The sequence below is a fragment of the Oryctolagus cuniculus genome, chromosome X (genome assembly GCF_964237555.1).
Source record: "Oryctolagus cuniculus chromosome X, mOryCun1.1, whole genome shotgun sequence".
Classification (NCBI taxonomy): domain Eukaryota; kingdom Metazoa; phylum Chordata; class Mammalia; order Lagomorpha; family Leporidae; genus Oryctolagus; species Oryctolagus cuniculus.
Genome location: NC_091453.1, coordinates 40570974 through 40590149, shown reverse-complemented (window position 1 = coordinate 40590149; position 19176 = coordinate 40570974). Strand labels below are relative to the sequence as shown.

The 19176-nt window shown below is 38.6% G+C and overlaps 1 protein-coding gene across 3 annotated transcripts in view; it reads right to left on the bottom strand.

Moving 5' to 3' along the window:
* FAAH2 (fatty acid amide hydrolase 2) overlaps positions 1–19176 on the bottom strand; it is a 217511-nt gene that overhangs the window by 156634 nt on the left and 41701 nt on the right. For 2 of the 3 annotated variants that reach the window (XM_051827718.2, XM_070067361.1), the window contains exon 4: positions 12878–13087. The exons of the other annotated variant lie outside the window; for it this stretch is intronic. In XM_051827718.2, the coding sequence (XP_051683678.2) occupies positions 12878–13087 (210 nt within the window). The remainder of the gene's footprint in view (positions 1–12877; positions 13088–19176) is intronic. 3 annotated transcript variants of the gene reach the window in all.

Genomic DNA, 19176 nt, shown 5'->3' with positions numbered 1-19176 from the left:
TAAGTTTAGCACCCATCATTAATTTATGTTACTGTTTTCACTCAACTCAGTAGTTAACAAAAGATTTTTCCTCCTCGGTCATCACTGCTAAATAAAATCCAGTCATAATAAGAATGATTAACAAGGAAAAGATAAAGCTATTTATAGAAAATCTGTAGATAGCAAAACTCTGGTCACTGTACCACATCACTGTCGACTTTAAACTATGAATTAAAAAGACACATGTTTTATTTTTCTTTAGCAAAATGCAAAAGGCATTTAACTAATTTGTCTATAAAAGGTTCATAATAATTTAATATGCGTTCTCCTTTTCATTACTTTTATGTGGTAAATAAATCTTTTACAATCTCAATAATACATTTATTTGCTAGCAACAGTTTTCCCTTTTCACTATGCAAGGACTGAACTATATAAAGCTGTCATCATGTTTTTATCTGATAGCATTAAATGCTTTTTAACTTAAAAGTAAAATAAAAGATTTTCTTGTTGATCTCTGCATTGATAGCTTCAAAATCATTTGTATATATCCAGATTCTTGGTATTTCTTGTTTTCTGCTAATTAGAGTTTTGGTTTGTTCTCACTTACCTAAGTTCCTGATTGTTCAATTCAAATCTATTTTTAACAATTTTAACTTATAAATATAAATTATTGTTTTGCAGTATCCCACATACTTTAATGTGTTGTGTTTTCATTTTAGGGAACACATGTTTAAGTCTTGTTTCTTTTAATTGTATTTTATGTATTTTTAGTAATATAAATAGAACAGATGTGATGCATTTCACAGGTACTTTTTTAAGAAAACTTTTGTTTAATAAATATAAATTTTGAAAGTACAACTTCTGGATTACAGCGGTTTTTCCCCCCATAACCACCCTCCCACACACAAACCATCCCATCTCCTACTCTCTCTCCCATCCCATTCTTCATTAAGATTCATTTTTAATTATCTTTATCTACAAAAGATCAACTTAGTATATATTAAGCAAAGATTTCAATAGACTTCACCCACACAGGCACACAAAGTATAAAGTTCTGTTTGAATACTAGTTTTACCGTTAATTTGCATAGCACAACACATTAAGGACAGAGATCCTGCATGGGAAGTAAGCGCACAGTAACTCCTGTTGTTGATTTAACAATCGGCAATCTTATTTATGATGTCAGTAATCACGTTATGCTCTTGTCACGAGCTGCCAAGGCTATGGAAGGCTCTTGATTTCACAAACTCCAACATTATTTAGACAAGGCCATAATAAAAGTGGAATTTTTCTCCTCCCTTCAAAGAAAGGTACCTCATTCTTTGATGGCCCGTTCTTGCCACTGGGATCTTATTCACAGAGATCTTTCATTTACGTCATTTTTTTTTGCCACAGTGTCTTGGCTTTGCATGCCTGAGAAACTCTCATGGGCTTTTTAGCCAGATCCGAATCATCCTAACTTTCAAAACCTGCCAAATCTTCTCAGCCTGACTGGTTATTTCAGAGTATCTTAGCTTATGTTCAATTATCACAGACAATCCAAAAACTCTGAAATATTTCCAACTTTTTAGAAATACCAGAATTAAATTTTCCATTGAAAATGTTATCCATCAAATAAAACATTTAAATTAAGATTTGACCTAGATTATGCAGTGATAATATGATGCTCTGTCATTATTGACACTGAAAATGAAACAAAAAATCCATGGGCCCAGCGCTGTGGCACAGTGGGTTAATGCACTTACCTGAAGCACCGGCATCCCATATGGGCTCCGGTTCAAGACCCGGCTGCTCAGCTTCCAATCCAGCTCTCTGCCATGGCCTGGAAAAGCAGTACAAGATGGCCCAAGTCCCTGGTCCCCTGCATCCACATGGGAGACCTGGAAGAAGCTCCTGGCTCCTGGCTTCCGATCAGCACAGCTCTGGCTGTTGTGGCCAACCAGCGGATGAACCATCGATGGAAGACCTCTCTCTCTCTCTCTCTCTTTCTGCCTCTCTTTCTCTCTCTCTGCAACTCTGACTTTCAAATAAATAAATAAATCTTTTAAAAAAATCCAGGCTTTGGATATAGTGGGGAGGGACTGAAGGAACACAGGATTCATCACATCAGCAAATCTCTGCATTCGGATATACAATGAAACTCAGTGGTAGACGAACTGTACCCTCACAGGTACATTTTTAAGACCATAACCATGCTTACCTCCCTCCCCAAGTCTACCCCCTTCCCTCCCTTATTTTCTTTTCATTAACTTTTATAAAGATATAATCTTAATCCACTCCATAATCACAGGCTTAATGCAACACTAACCATAATATTCAACAAGTAAAAAATAGGAAGATCACAACTTCATAGGGGTATAAACAAGGGATAAAAATGACAATCATATTGAAAGATGCCTGACTCATTCTTATACATTTTTTATATTCTGTATTAACTCCAACATATTAGAGAAAACATACTATATTTGATTTTTTTGAGACTGGTTTATTTCATTAAGCATAATGAATTCTAGTAGAATCCACTTTGTTGGAAAACAAGATTTCATTTATTTTAATTGCTGAGTACAATTCCATACATGAATATATATATATATATATATGTGTGTGTGTATATATATATATATATATATATATCTCACATTCTCTTTATCTAGTCATCAGTTGATGGGCATCTGGGTTGATTCCATATGTTGGCTATTGTGAACTGAACTACTATGAACGTGGGGAAACCGAAAACTGTTTCATAAGCTCATTCATTTTGTTTTGGTAACTTTCCAGGTATAGGAAGGCTAGGTCGTATGCTAAACCTATTTTCAAATTACTGAGGAATCTCCACACTGTCTTCCATAATGGTTGTACTAGTTTACATTTCCTTTTTTAAAAAAGATTTATTTTATTTATTTGAAGGACAGAATTACTGAGAAAGGTAGAGACAGAGAGAGAGGTCTTCCATCCAATGGTTCACTCCCCAGATGGCCGCAACGGCTGGAGCTGTGCCAATCCGAAGCCAGGAGACAGATGCTTCTTCCAGGTCTCCCACATGGGTGCAAGAGCCCAAGGACTTGGGACATATTCTACTGCTATCCCAGGACATAGCAGAGAGCTGGATTGGAAGATGAGCAGCCGGGATTAGAACCGGTGCCCATATGGGATGCCTGCACTTCAGGCCAGGGCTTTAACCTGCTGTGCCACAGCGCTGGCCCCTAGTTTACATTTCGACCCAAAGTGTATTAGGGTACATTTTTCCAAACATCCTCACTTGCATTTATTGCTTTTTTTTTTTTATTTTGAGTTGATGTACATTCTAACTGTGATGAGGTAAAACCTCATTGTTATTTTTACTTGCAGTTCTCTGATGACTCATGATCCTGAGCATTTTTGCGTATGTTTGAGGCCCATTTGAATTTCCTGTCTTGAAAAAAGCCTGTTAATGTCTTTGCCCACTTTTTTTTTAACAGGCAGAGTGGACAGTGAGAGAGAGAGAGACAGAGAGAAAGGTCTTCCTTTGCCATTGGTTCACCCTCCAATGGCCACCGCAGCTGGCGCGCTGCGGCCGCTGCACCGCGCTGAACCAATGGCAGGAGCCAGGTACTTATCCTGGTCTCCCATGGGGTGCAGGGCCCAAGGACTTGGGCCATCCTCCACTGCACTCCCTGGCCACAGCAGAGAGCTGGCCTGGAAGAGGGGCAACCGGGACAGAATCTGGCGCCCCGACCGGGACTAGAACCCGGTGTGCCGGCACCGCAAGGCGGAGGATTAGTCCACTTTGTCCACTTTTAATTAGATTATTTGTTTTGTTGCTATTTTATTTTTCTCGAGCTCTTTATAGATCCTGGTTATTAATCCTTTGTAAGTTGCATAGTTTGCAAAAATTTATCCCATTCTGTATATTGATTTTTCACTTTGTTGAGTGTTTCCATTTCAGTCATTTCATCAATCTCTTTGTCTTCACATTCTAATATTGGAGTGTTGTTGTGTTCCTTTGGGGGAGTCATGTTGTCTTCCTTGTTCTTGTTTCTTTCATTTCCACATTTATTTTTAGACATTTGTGGAAACACTTGTTGGTTTCTTCCACTGATGGGTTTTACCTTTGAGCTATACCTCTGTGGCTTAGAGGAGTGTGTGCTCCTAAGTTGATATCTAGAGGCATGTGCTGCATTGGGCTAGGGATCTCTGTTTAGTGCTCCAGTGTGCATAAAGAGTTCAGGATGACACCCAAGTTGGGCATGGTAGATCTCTACTGTCAGCAGTTTGGGAGGATATGATCATGTTGGCTGGTGTGATCACAGCCTCACCTCCTCTGCCAAGATGATCAATGCCCAGGGTTATCTCACAGTGGCTACCCATACCATGCACGCAGGCACATGAGCCACAAAAGGATCTGTGCAGTCCTCAGTGTGAGCATGGAACCCTCTGCAATGACTCACTCCAGGCATTCAGGGAACTCTGAGCCTGTGATGCCACAGTGATTGCCCAAATGCTCAGCTACTACCCATGCCCTATCATGCAGTAACAGAATTCACACACTCATAGCAAATAGGGCTTCCACAGTCTCAGTCAGTAGGAGAACCACTCACAGCCTTGTGAGCCTGCTCCATCCAGAGACAGCAAAGGCATTCCCAGAGTCATCTTCTTGTTGATATTCAGCCTTGGCATTTTGAGTCTGGGCACCTGTAATATAGTGTGTGTAGAAGAGGTCTTCACAGTCTTACATTGATGTCCCACCTGTTGCCAAACCTCCAGGCCAAACTCAAAATCAATGGGGCAACAGATTTATCTGATCAATTCCCTAATTGTGAGTGTTTACATGAGCAACTGCAGCCTCTACTACTGTTATTTAAGATGGTGCTTCCTCCATGCTATTTGCCAGGTGTTGTTGCGGAGATATATAGAGAAAAAATGTGGTCTTCTTCATGGTTTAGGTGGGCATGCTGCCTCTCACTAGCACTCCAGGCCAGACTCAGAGTCAGTGTGGTTCACAAGGTTATCCTTCATGCAGTATTACCAGTGACACAGGCTGCCACAATCTCCTCTCACCTCACTCCAAGAAGATGGTATGTCTTCTAGCCCCTGACTGTGGGAGTCGCTAATGGTGCCTTGCTTGCTGTAGAGTGTTTATACTGTCCACACAGTGTATGGCATCTCAATCCTTTCTGTTAAATTTCCACTGCAAACTTCTCTCCAAGTTTCCCCTAGGAGATGTTTCTTCTGGTATCTTACCATGGTCAAAATCAGCATGTATTCTGCCAGTTCAGCCATCTTGGATTCTGAGTCTTGTTTTTTTATCCATTCGACCAATCTATATCTTTTGACTGTAGACTTTAATCCATCGACATTCATGGTAAAATTTAGAGGTAAGAACCAACTCCTGTCATTTTGTTGATTGCTTATGGATAGTTTGAAATATTCTGTTCCTTTCTACATCTCTTATTATTTATCTTTGTGTTCAGGTAGCTTTCTGTCATGGTAAATGAGATTCTGTTCTGTTTCTCTTTTGGGAATCTGCTGTATTAGTGAATTTTACTGCCACGTTTTCATTATAGCTGTTATGATTCATTTACTTCCATACAGGACTCCCTTCAGGATTTATTGTAGGGCAGAGTAATGCAGATAAGGCCCCCCAGTTCCCCATGGTGGGTTGAATTATTCCAGGTATTATAGTACCAACAGCCATAGTCCCAGAGCTGCAGTACACAAAAGGAACTTCCTCAATTTGTACAGGACATGCAAGGGTAACACTGTGACTAGTACCTTGTCAACTAAGTACTCTGTGTTAAGCGATGGTACAGATGTGGACTTCTTCAGGTCTGGTCCTCTCAGCTTGTGTATAAATTTTCTTGCACTATGCCCCAAGAAGCATAGGGGAAATTCTTTAGATAGTGCAGAGTGAAAAAACACAGCTTCAGGCTCTTTTTCTCACTAATCTTTGTTTTAATGGATCTCAAAATTCTGTGATAGATTTTTGGTCTATTTATTTCCATTAAAAAGTACCCATTTTAAAAGCTAATAAACTAATAACTTGAAATTACCATGTACTCAAAAAATGGTTCATAGAACATTCTTCTTTCCTTCTGAAAATTTTACCATGCATTGTTATCATTAACCAGTCTTTTATTATTAAACTTGAATGGCCAATTGAGACAAATAATTCTGAGAGCATTTGTTCCACCATTGATTAAGACAGGAGGCAGTATGAGGGACAATATTCATTTAGCCTTCTGAGCTTTCTTGGCAGACTTGGTGATCTTGCCAGCTTCAGCAAACTTCTTGTGCAATACTTTGATCACACCCGTAGTAACTGTCTGTCTCATATTGCGAACAGCAAAATGACCTAGAGAAAGATATTCAAATAGCAACAATGGCAGAATCACCAGATTTCAAGAATTTAGGGTCATCTTCCTGTTTCTTACCAGAATGATAATCTTTTCCTTCAGCGCAGCAAACTTGCAAATAATTTGAGCTGTGTGACAAACAAGTAGAGAGGCATGGCCAGCACTTATTTGTCCTGGATAGTTCAGAATAATCAGCTGAGCAGTGAATCCATCTGCTTCCATTAGTGGGTAATTTTCACTGTCACCAGACACATTCTTGTCATTGAAGCCATCGTTCCCAGGGAGACACTCAAAGCTTCATGGTGCATTTTAACAGACTTTACTTTAGTTGTCACATTGATTAAGCAAAGGTTATCTCTGCCAGATTTGGGAATACCAGTCTCCGATTGTCCTGAATGGACAGTACCAATACCTCCAATTTTGCAGACATCATTTAGGGGCAAGCTGGACAACCTGGTAGAAGGATGTAAAACAGAACTTCAAGCAGTGAGGTTCAACTGGCATTGTTATCTTTGTAGGTGATCTTCCATCTCTTGAAGTAAGGCATATTAGCACTTGGCTCCAACGTTGTCATTATTCCAACCAGAAATTGACACAAATGCTTCTGTGTCAAGGTAGTAGCTAATTTGCTTAATGTAGGTTCTGACTTCTTTAACTATTTCTTAGAATCTCTTCTGGCTCTACAGTGGTCCAGTGGAAACCATTCTGTTAACACCAACAATTATTTCACATTCAGCATGTAAGCCAGAAAGGCATGCTCATGGGTCTTCCCATTCTTAGAGATATCAGCTTCAAATTCACCAACACCAGCAGCAAGAATCAGGACAACACAGTCAGTCTGAGATGTGCCCAAAATCATGTCTTGATAAAGTTTCGGTGTCCTGGGTCATCAATAATAGTCACATAACCATTGCTATCTCAAATTTTGAGATCAGACGAGATCGGGCACATTCAGGGTGGTATGGCTGTAGACAACTATCTCAAATTTCTACAGGGAAATGATGATGCTAATACCATGCTCATGTTCAGCTTTCAGCTTATTCAAAACTCAAGTATTGCAAAACAGTACATAGACACCCTTTTCAATTCAAAATAAAATATACATTCATCTAAGGTTTATTTTCTCTGAGGCCTTTCTCTTAAAAGAATTCTTCACACCAAGATCTAAAAATGAGAATAAGGCTTCCTATCTGGCTAGATATCGGCAATTGCAAGATCTGCAAGAAGCCACTGTTGTTAGTTCCCTATGCAGTCAAAAGGGCCAGGATATATAATCATTCCCCAAGTGCCTCTGGGCTACTGCTGCTTCTTGAGACTTGAGACACAGCTCTCAAGTGCTGTTTTTTCTTAAACCATAGCCTTTTATAGCCCTTCCCCTCTGAAGTAAAAAACCTTGTCTCTTTTCTTCTCTTCAGCTTCTTAGGGCTATTGTTTCTTTGTCTTCATATCCTCACACATTTACTCTTCTTTACAGCCTACTCTTCCTCATTGTGCTGCTTCCAATGTTTCTTAAAGACACATATCTTACTCTGTAAAATGAAACTTCGTAAATAAATTATTGTTCAACCAATCTTTGTTGCCTTGTGTACCTTGGCTTGCCAAATACCTATCACAGGCATACTTGAAAGAGATCTTTGCATCCCAGCAGCCTCCTCCTGAAATTTTTCAATGGTTCTATTGTCAATGCCCCCACATTTGTAAATCATATGGCCAGGCTTTCTCAAATCTACATGGCCGATAATGTTGATATGAGTCTTTTCCTATTCCATTTTGGCTTTGATGTAGCAATAGTTTTCATGGTATCTGTGTTCTGGCATCAAATCTGTTGCAAAAAATTGCTCTGAAGCTTTTAACCAGCAATCCTATAGCTGCAGGATGCAGAGATGCCTACTCTGTCTTTCCTCTGCAGGACCATGGCACAGGCTCTGTGGGTATCTAGTCGCAACAGAGCTGCTGGTGGACCCTGAAGACAGATGGAAGTTTTCAGTAGCTGCATGACAGCAGCTCAAGTCTTGGGTTTTGAAGGCTGGTGGAGACAATGTGTGCTCCATTCGTCGAGCAAAGTCATTGCTCAAACCCTAATCAGTTTTCTGGACTGGATTGAAAGCCAGTGAGTATTTTGGAATTCTCCTGTAGTAAGAGATGCTGGTCTAAAACAATAGTGGGTGTTGTAGGGCTTTCTGACTGCCTTTTTCCAGAAACATGAAGTCCTTCCTGTCCAGAAACACAGAGTAGGAGCTTCAGTGCACTTTGTTCCCTTTCTCTCCCTCCCTCCTCCACTCTCCTGGATTTCAGAGTCTCAGTGTTATTTAGATTTCCTATTGCTTCTTTATGGAAGTTTTCTTTCACTCAATATCCTGGAAACCCATCCTTCTCTTGTTGTTCTGCTGTTCCAGTTCTTTTCTGTGGCAAAGGTGAGTGTAGAGCCTTTCTATTTAACCATCTTGGACAAAAATTCCTTCATAGTCATCTTCTTTCAGCATATTCAGTATATCATCCAATTGCCTCATAGACTCCAAGGTTCTTCTAACAAGTCTTACAATAATCTTATTGATGATATCTTGTACAGTAGTATGTCAATTTTTTTGCGAATTTCAAGTTTCTCTCTTTGTTCTTGTCTTTAAAATGTTCGATTATTGGTATTGATAGTAGATTAATTTACTAACCCTACTTGAAGCTCATTTAATTTTAAAGATGTATTTATCTATGGCCTTGGCAAATTACCCTCCATATCCTGCAGGTCTGAGATTGCTACTATTGGTCCTATATTCCTCAGAGGTAATCTGAGTCCACCTGAGGAAGTCCATACCAGGATTCCACTCTTCCAAATCTGTACCTGAAAATGTACACCCCCCAAAATAACATGACCTCATGTTGTTGGGCATCGGTAAGTTCCTCATCAGGTTCAGTAACCCTCAGATTTTGATTATTTTTGCTATATTCTATAGTCATTTGCACTCACCCTATGGGACTTGAAGAAAAAAAAATATGCATTCAGTTGCTCCAGTCTCATTCCTGCATTACAAAATCTCCAGCATAAACTGGGTATTCCATGGGGAAATCCCTGTGGTGGATTTCCACCACATCCCCAGTGGAGACATCATGGCTGCTGCTACCATAAGCCCCAGCAATACTCAGAACCATCTGAAAGAACAAGGAACTCTCACCATATTCCACCGTTTTGGGATAACAATGGAGTCTGAACCACAATACAGAGCAAATGTACCTGGCAAATATTTGTTTATTTGTTTGTTTGTTTGTTTTTTAAACTTTTATTTAATGAATATAAATTTCCAAAGTACAGCTTATGGGTTACAGCAAATATTTGTGTTTTTTTTTGTTTGTTTGTTTGTTTGTTTTGGACAGGCAGAGTGGATAGTGAGAGAGAGAGAGAGAGAAAGGTCTTCCTTTGCCGTTGGTTCACCCTCCAATGGCTGCCACGGCTGGCGCGCTGCAGCTGGCGCACCACACTGATCCGATGGCAGGAGCCAGGTGCTTCTCCTGGTCTCCCATGGGGTGCAGGGCCCAAGCACTTGGGCCATCTTCCACTGCCTTCCCGGGCCACAGCAGAGAGCTGGCCTGGAAGAGGGGCAACCGGGACAGAATCCGGTGCCCTGACCGGGACTAGAACCCGGTGTGCCACCGCAAGGTGGAGGATTAGCCTAGTGAGCCGCGGCACCGGCCCCTACCAAATATTTGTAAAATATTTCATCCAACAACTATGGTGCATGCATTCTGATCAGCACATAGTACATATTCAAGGAAAGGCCACAAATAAAATACACTGAGTATTTAAAAATCAGAAATCAAAATTATACCAGATGTTTTCTCAGAATTCAAAATAACTAGAAATCAACAACATTAAAAATAGCAGATTTAAACATACTTAGAGATGGAACAACATATTCCTGAATGATCAAGGTGTAAGCAACAAAGCCAAGAATACACAAATGGGATTATATTACACTATGAAGCTTCTGTACACCAAAAGAAATAACAGAGTGAAGAGGCAAATAACAGAATGGAGGAAAAATGCTTATTAACTATTAATTGAACAAAAATTTATAATACAGAATATGTAAGAACATGAAACACTCAAAACAAAAACAACTATTCCAGTTAAGAAATATTCAAAGGACTTGAAAAGAAATTTATCAGAGGGAATAAAAACAGCCAACAAATGTATTAAAATGTTTTCAATATCACTATGCATCAAGGAAATGCAGATCACAATGAAAATGACTTTTCATCACCCTAGATAAAATGGCTAAAATCAGAAAGACAAAAAGGAACAAGTATTCATAAGATGTGGAGAAAAGGAAAGACTTATACACTGTTGGTGGGAATGTAAATTAAGGCAGCCACTATAAAAATTCTATGGACATTTTTTTGAAAGCTAGAAAGAGAATTTAATATATAACTTAACAGTCCCACAACAAAATACATACACAGAGAGACAGAGAGAGAGAGAGAGAGAAAGACAAGAAATCATTATATTTTTAAAGATTCATTTATTTATTTATTTATTTGAAAGGCAAAGTTATAGAGAGGCAGAGGCAGAGAAAAAGAAGTCTTCCATCTGCTGGTTCACTCCTGCAATAGCTGCAATGGCCGGAGCTGGGATGATCCGAAGCAAGGAGCCAGGAGCTTTTTCCAGGTCTCCCACACAGGTGCAGGGGCCTAAGGATTTGGGCCATCTTACACTGCTTTCCCAGGCCATAGCAGAGAGCTATATCAGAAGTGGAGCAGCCAGAATTGAACCAGCACCCATACTGGATGCTAGCACTACAGGTGGCAGCTTTACCTGCCATGCCACCATGCCAACCCAAGAAATCATTATATTAAAGAAATGCCTAGATCACCATGTTTACTATAGCACTATTCACAGGAGCCAGGACATAGACTCAAACAATGTTTCCACCATTAGATAAATTGTTAAGGAAAATGCTATATATATATATATATATACATACATACATATATATAATATTTTATATACATACATGTGTATAACATGTGTAACATTTTATACATATATATGTATATATATATATATTTGAAGATTACTTGCAATAAAAAAATAAAATCCTCACATTCACAGCAAGAATGAATGAAAGTGGAGGACATTATATTAAGTGAATTAAGTCAAACTCAAAAAGACAAATACTAAATATTCTCTCTCATTTGTGGAAGTTAATGAAACTAAACCTGAACATAGAATAGTAGTTACTAGAGGCTGAAAATGGTAGGGAGGACAGAGGGGTGTTGATTGATGTGTACCAAATCACACGTAGACAGAAGTGTTCTTAGTGTTACACAGCATAGTGGAGTGACTATAGTTCACAATAACCTATTATATATTTCATAAGCAAATAGAAGAGAGGAGCGCTGTAGTTCCAATCATAAAGTAATCAAAAAGGGGACATGTTAATTATGTTGATTTGGTTTGTATCCATTATATTCATGTTCTGGAATGTTAAAATGTCTCATCTTGGCCGGCGCCGTGGTTCAATAGGCTAATCCTCCACCTAGTGGCGCCAGCACACCGGGTTCTAGTCCCGGTCGGGGTGCTGGATTCTTTCCTGGTTGCCCCCTTCCAGGCCAGCTCTCTGCTGTGGCCCGGGAAGGCAGTGGAGGATGGCCCAAGTGCTTGGGCCCTGCACCCCATGGGAGACCAGGAGAAGCACCTGGCTCCTGCCTTCGGATCAGGGCGGTGCGCCGGCCGCAGCGCGCCAGCCATGGCGGCCATTGGATGGTGAACCAAAGGCAAAAGCAAGACCTTTATCTCTGCCTCTCTCACTATCCACTCTGCCTGTCAAAAAAAAAAAAAAAGGTCTCATCTTACAAAAACGTATTATCATTAAGTTAAAAATTTAATGTATTTTATATGCCTATATCATCTACTTTTCTTCATCTCAATAAATAACCATTAGAGTCATATCATTTGTTTTCTGGAATCCTAATTTCTGTATTTGCTCATTCTTTTGCTCCTCCGTACGAACCAAACTTTATGGTTTCTCTTGTAGCTTCTCATTCTGTTATGTGTTACACTGGTTTTCTTTGAGTTCTTTGAACACAATAAGCAGGGATTTTGTACTTTCTGTCCCTCTCCAAATAGATTGCTTTCTGCCCCACTAATTCCCATTCCTAATGAGTGAGCTCTCTGATCTTTTGAGTTTCATCATTAATGTATATATCTTCAGATAGGCTTTCCATGATCATATCTGGTATATTCCTGCATTAGCAATTTCATTTATATCTATCAGAGTTCAATGATGTTATATTAGATTATAACTTTTGTCTCAAGAAGAAAGATGTCCTAAGTTAAAACAGCATCAGTAACTCACACCTTGTTTTTCTTTCTTATAAAACACACACACACACACACACACACACACACAGATACACACGCAAACACATACACACAGAGTCCAAGAATATGAAAAATCATTGCAAACAATGCTATTCAGCTATCTGTGACAAATGTTGCCACTTCCTTTATCATAAGCAACTGATCATTGTTTTCCCAGAGATTTGTACAATTGTATTTCTATCCCCCAACTCACCAGAACTTCCACCTGCAATATGTTGTAAATCATATGGGTTGTTGGAGCGACCATAGATGTTGTTACTAGATTCATACCACATGCACAACTCACTACAGTTGGTTATGCCAAGGGGAATGGCACCAGCTTCCTTCAGTAATGCCACCACAGTGGCATCTGTTTTTGAAATTGTATCACGACGGTTCACAAGGCCAGAGGAATTGGGCATTCCTATAATGGAAACAGAAATGGAAGTAAGTTACAATGTTATTAAATAAAAGCATGGTACTGGTACAGAAACAGATGGATAGACCAATGGGACAGAATTGAAACACCAGAAATCAATCCAAACATCTACAGCCAACTCATATTTGATCAAGGATCCAAAACCAATCCCTGGAGTAAGGACAGTCTATTCAATAAATGGTGCTGGGAAAACTGGATTTCCACCTGCAGAATCATGAAGCAAGACCCCTACCTTTCACCTTACACAAAAATTCACTCAAGATGGATTAAAGACTTAAATCTACGACCTGACACCATCAAGTTACTAGAGAACATTGGAAAAACCCTGCAAGATATAGGTACCGGCAATGACTTCTTGGAAAACACCCCAGAAGCACAGGCAGTCAAAGCCAAAATCAACTATTGGGATTGCATCAAATTGAGAAGTTTCTGTACTGCAAAAGAAACAGTCAGGAGAGTGAAGAGACAACCGACAGAATGGGAAAAAATATTTGCAAACTATGCAACAGATAAAGGGTTAATAACCAGAATCTACAAAGAGATCAAGAAACTCTACAACATCAAAACAAACAACCCACTTTAGAGATGGGCCAAGGACCTCAATAGATATTTTTCAAAAGAGGAAATCCACATGGCCAACAGGCACATGAAAAAATGTTCAAGATCACTAGCAATCAGGTAAATGCAAATCAACACCACAATGAGGTTTCACCTCACCCCAGTTAGAATGGCTCACATTCAGAAATCTACCAACAATAGATGCTGGCGAGGATGTGGGGAAAAAGGGACACTAATCCACGGTTGGTGGGAATGCAAATTAGTTAAGCCACTATGGAAGTCAGTCTGGAGATTCCTCAGAAACCTGAAGATAACCCTACCATTCAACCCAGATATCCCACTCCTTGGAATTTACCCAAAAGAAATTAAATTGGCAAACAAAAAAGCTGTCTGCACCTTAATGTTTATTGCAGCTCAATTCACAATAGCTAAGGCCTGGAACCAACCCAAATGCCCATCAACAGTAGACTGGATAAAGAAATTATGGGACATGTACTCCATAGAATACTATACAGCGGTCAAAAACAACGAAATCTGGTCATTTTCAACAAGATGGAGGAATTTGGAAAACATCATGCTGAGTCAATTGAGCCAGTCCCTAAGGGACAAATATCATATTTTCTCCCTGATTGGCGACTACTAACTGAGCACCAAGGGGGAAACTTGTTGAAATGAAATGGACACTATGAGAAACAGTGACTTGATCAGCTCTTGTCCTGACGGTTTATGTACAATGAAATACTTTATCCATTTTAGTATTTTTTTTTGTTCTAGTACCATTAGTTGAACTCTGAAATTAACACACAATTATTCTTAGGTGTTTAAATTTTAACTGAAAAGTGATCCCTGTTAGAAATTTGGAAAATATTATGCTGAGTGAAATAAGCCAATCCCAATGGGACAAATACCACTTGTTCTCCCTGATAGGTGACAACTAACTGAGCACCAAAAAGGAAACCTGTTAAAGTGAAATGAACACTAGGAGAAACGGTGACTTGATCAGCCCTCACCCTGACTGTTGATGAGCAACTTGATATCTTATCCCTCTTAGTATTTTCTTTCTTTGTTCTACTTAATACTTTTGGTTGAATACTGTAATCAATACACAATTCTTCTCAAGTGCTGAAACTTAACTGAAAAATGATCACTGTTAAATGTAAGAGTGGGAATAAGAGAGGGAAGAGATGTGCAATTCGGGACATGCTCAAGCTGACTTACCTCAAACGGTAGAGTTAGAAACATACCAGGGGATTCCAATTCAATCCCATCAAGGTGGCATGGACCAATGCCATCTCACTAGTCCCAGTGATCAATTTCTGTTCACAATTGATCATAATGATAGGACTAAGAACCAAAGGGATCACATAAACAAGACTAGTGTCTGCAAATACTAGCTGATAGAATCAAAAAGGGAGAGAATGATCCAACATGGGAAGTGAGATACATAGCAGACCCATAGAATGGCAGATGTCCTAAACAGCACTCTGGCCTCAGAATCAGCCCTTAAGGCATGCGGATCTGGCTGAAAAGCCCATGAGAGTATTTCAGGCATGGAAAGCCAAGACACTCTGGGGGAAAAAAGAAAAACCTAAATGGAAGATCTCTGCGAGTGAGATCCCAGTGGAAAGAATGGGTCATCAAAGAAGGAGGTACCTTTCTCTGAAGGGAGGAGAGAACTTCCACTTTGACCATGGCCTTGTCTAAATATGAACAGAGTCAGTGAACTCAGGGGGCTTCCATAGCCTTGGCAGCTCATGAAAAGGGCCTAGGGTGATTACTGATGCCATAAACAAGAGTGTCAATTTGTTAAGTCAACAACAGGAGTCACTGTGCACTTACTCCTCATGTAGGATCTTTGTCCTTAGTGTGTTGTACATTGAGATTTAATGCTATAACTAGTACTCAAACAGTATTTTTAACTTTATGTTTCTGTGTGGCAGAAAACTGTTGAAATCTTTACTTAATGTATATATACTAAACTGATCTTCTGTATATAAAGAGAATTGAAAATGAATCTTGATGTGAATGGAAGGGGGGAGGGAGAGGGAAAGGGGAGGGTTGCGGGTGGGAGGGACGTTATGGGGGGGAATCCATTGTAATCCATAAGCTGTACTTTGGAAATTTATATCCATTAAATAAAAGTTTGAAAGCAAAAAAAAAATGCAATGTTGACCACCTACCATGAACCAAACAAGATATTCTCACATTACAAGATATTCTCAGTACTGAAAGGTAGTATAACTAAAAAAATGCATTGGATTTACAGTCAGAACTAAGTTTAAATTCCAACTCTGTACATAACCAAGTCTTCAGACTTTGTGCTTATCATTTACCTTTCCTGAATCTCAGATTTTATGAGGATGAAATGAGAGAATTAATGTAACATGATTAAACTGAGTAAATAGGAGATACTTTTACAAATTTCACCATCCAAAAACACAAAGTAGTTAGCAATTTGCAAACCCACTTCGGAGATTAATAGGTTTAGAGAAGTAAAAGACATTTTCAGGATCATGCAGAAAAGGTAACCAGGTTCACAGGAAACTTCGTATAAATTAGAAATTGTATTTATATCAGTAAAGAAAGAATAATAGAGTAATCCTAAGAAAACTCGCTTTCTGTATGTAAATACATATAAATATAATGTCCTACATCATATCATAAACAGAAAATGATAGATTAAGCAGTTAAATGTGGATAATAAATTTTTAAAATATCAGAAGAAAATACCAGCAAAGATTTTAATAACCACAGTGTTCAGAAATATAAACAGGGCTTAAAAGAAATTACAAAATATAAGGTAATGTATTAAAATATTAGAAACATTTGTTTAATAAAATAAACTATAAACAAAGCTAAAAAAACAATCAGCAAACTTTGGAAAGTTATTTATATCATAAATATTAAAAGATTAATGCCTTAAACATATAAAGAACTGAAATAAATCAACAATTCCCAAATAGAAAAACAGAGATATAATTAATAAAATTTTTATAGACAATGAATCCTCAAAGGTAAAATACATATAAGCATTGGCTTAATCTCAAAATGAGCAAGAATATTCCTAATTAACATAGTAATAAAATACGATTTTTCAATGATAACATTGATCAAAAAAATCAAGTTCTGATGCAATCAATTATTGGCAAAACAGAATTTAATTGATGATATACTTCCAATATATTTAAACTGATAAAATTCTATGGTAAGCAATGTCACAATCCATAGTAAAATAGAAGATATTTCATATCTTACAAGCAATAGCACTATTAGACAGTTTCAGAAAAAAATTCACACATATTCACATTGATTTATTTTAACAATTTATTTATTTGAAAGTCAGAGTTACACACACAGAGAGAGACAGAGACAGAGACAGAGAGACAGAGTCTTCTATCCGCTGGTTCTCTCCCAAATTGGCTGCAACAGTCAGATCCGAAGCCATGAGCCAGGAGCTTCTTCCAGGTCTCCCACACAGGTGCAGTGGCCCGAGGACTTGGGCCATCTTCTACTGTTTCCCAGGCTATAGCAGAGAGCTGGACCATAAGTATAGCAGCTGGGATTCAAACCGTTCCTCATATGGGATGCCAGCACTACAGGGCGGTGGCTTTACCCACTACACCACAGCGCCAGCCACTACACATTGATTTTAATGGGGAAAAAATCTTCTTAAACACAACTGAAAGGAAAATAGATTTTACTTTATTCTTAGAATGACAAGATGATCTGAAGTGAAATAAAATGGAACTAGGGATTAACATTGTGGCATAGTGTGTTAAGTAACTGCCTGTGATGCCAGTATTCCATATGGGTGATAGTACATGTCACAGCTGCCCTTCTTCCAATCCAGTTCCCTGTTAATGCACCTGAGACAGCAGTGAAAGATGACCTAGGTGCATGTGGCCCCTGCTATCCATGTGGGAGACTCGAATGAAGCTTCCGGCCCTTGGTTTTGGCCTGGCCCAACCCTGGCTGTTGTGGCCTTTTGGGGAGTGAACCAGAAGATGGAAGATCTCTCTCTCTCTCTCTCTCTCTCTCTCTCCATCTGTAATTCTGTCTTTCAAATAAATAAATAAATAAATCCTTTAAAAAAGAAAATAAAGGAACTAGACATAACTGGATAGATATTGAAAAAACTCGAAAAATATTGAGTGAAAAAAGTAAAATACAGAGAGTTAGATATATTGTATGATAAAGTTTATTAAAACAACAGTACACAAAATAATATTTGTTATTCATTAATGAATTAATAAACACATAAAGGTATTAAAAAGATGAAATAATAATAAAATCAATATAATGTTTGTTTTTGCTGTTGGAGAGAAACGAGGGGAAAAGAAGCATGTACTTAGGAACAGAGACAAAAGTGATATATCTATTTTTGTAATATATTGCTTTCTTTAAAAATAAAATAACTAACTATAATGAAAATGCAAAATAAAATCACAGTGAGACACAATTTAAAGCACTAGAATGGCTATAATTAAAATGACAGACAATGTTTATGAAGATGTGGATAAACAGGAACATTCAGACACAACTATTATCAATGTAAAATTAAAAATGGTACACTCACTTTGAAAGACAAGTTGACAGTTCCAAATAAAGTTACCAGATGATTCAGTAATTACACTATTATGTATGTAACCATTATAATTGAAAATACTTGTTCAAAAAATGTCATTAAAACTTGTGCAGCACATTATACAAATTGTCCTTTTTTAAAGATTTAATTATTTGAGCAGCACAATTACAAAGAAAGAGAATTTTAATCTATTGATTCACTCCCCAAATATCTGCAAAAAGCCGGGGCTGGACCAAGCCAAAGTCAGGAACCTGGAGCTCCTTCCAGGTCGACTATGTAGGTTGCAAGGTCCCCAGTGCTTGGGAAATCATCTGATTATTTGTGACATACATTAGCAAGGAGCTGGATTGAAGGTGGAGCAGCAGGGTCTGGAATGCGCAACCATATAGGATGATGGTATCACAAGCAGCAGCTTAGTACTGATGTGTATGACACTATCCCCATACACATTGTTCTTAATAGCATAGTGAAAATGAGGAAGCAATAAAATTTTCACCAACATCTGAAAAGATAAAAAAATGAGATCTACTTATATAATGTAATAATACAGATCAACAGAAGGAATTAATAATGATATCTGTGGGGCCCATGCTGCAACGTAACAGGTAAAGCCACTACTTGCAGTGCCCACATCTCATATGGATGCCAGTTCACGTCCCGGCTGCTCCACTTCTGATCCACCTCTCTGCTATGGCCTGGGAAAGCAGTAGAAGATGGCCTAAGTGCTTGAGCTCCTGCACCCACGTGGAAGACCTGGAGAAAGAAGACATCCCCCACCACCGCCTCCCTGTAACTCTGTCTTTCAAATAAATAAAATAATAATAATAATAATAATAATAATAATTGGTGCTATGGGTTAGTGGGAAAAGCCATCACCTGCAGTGCCAGCATCCCATATGGGCACCAGTTTGAGTCCTTGCTGCTCCACTTC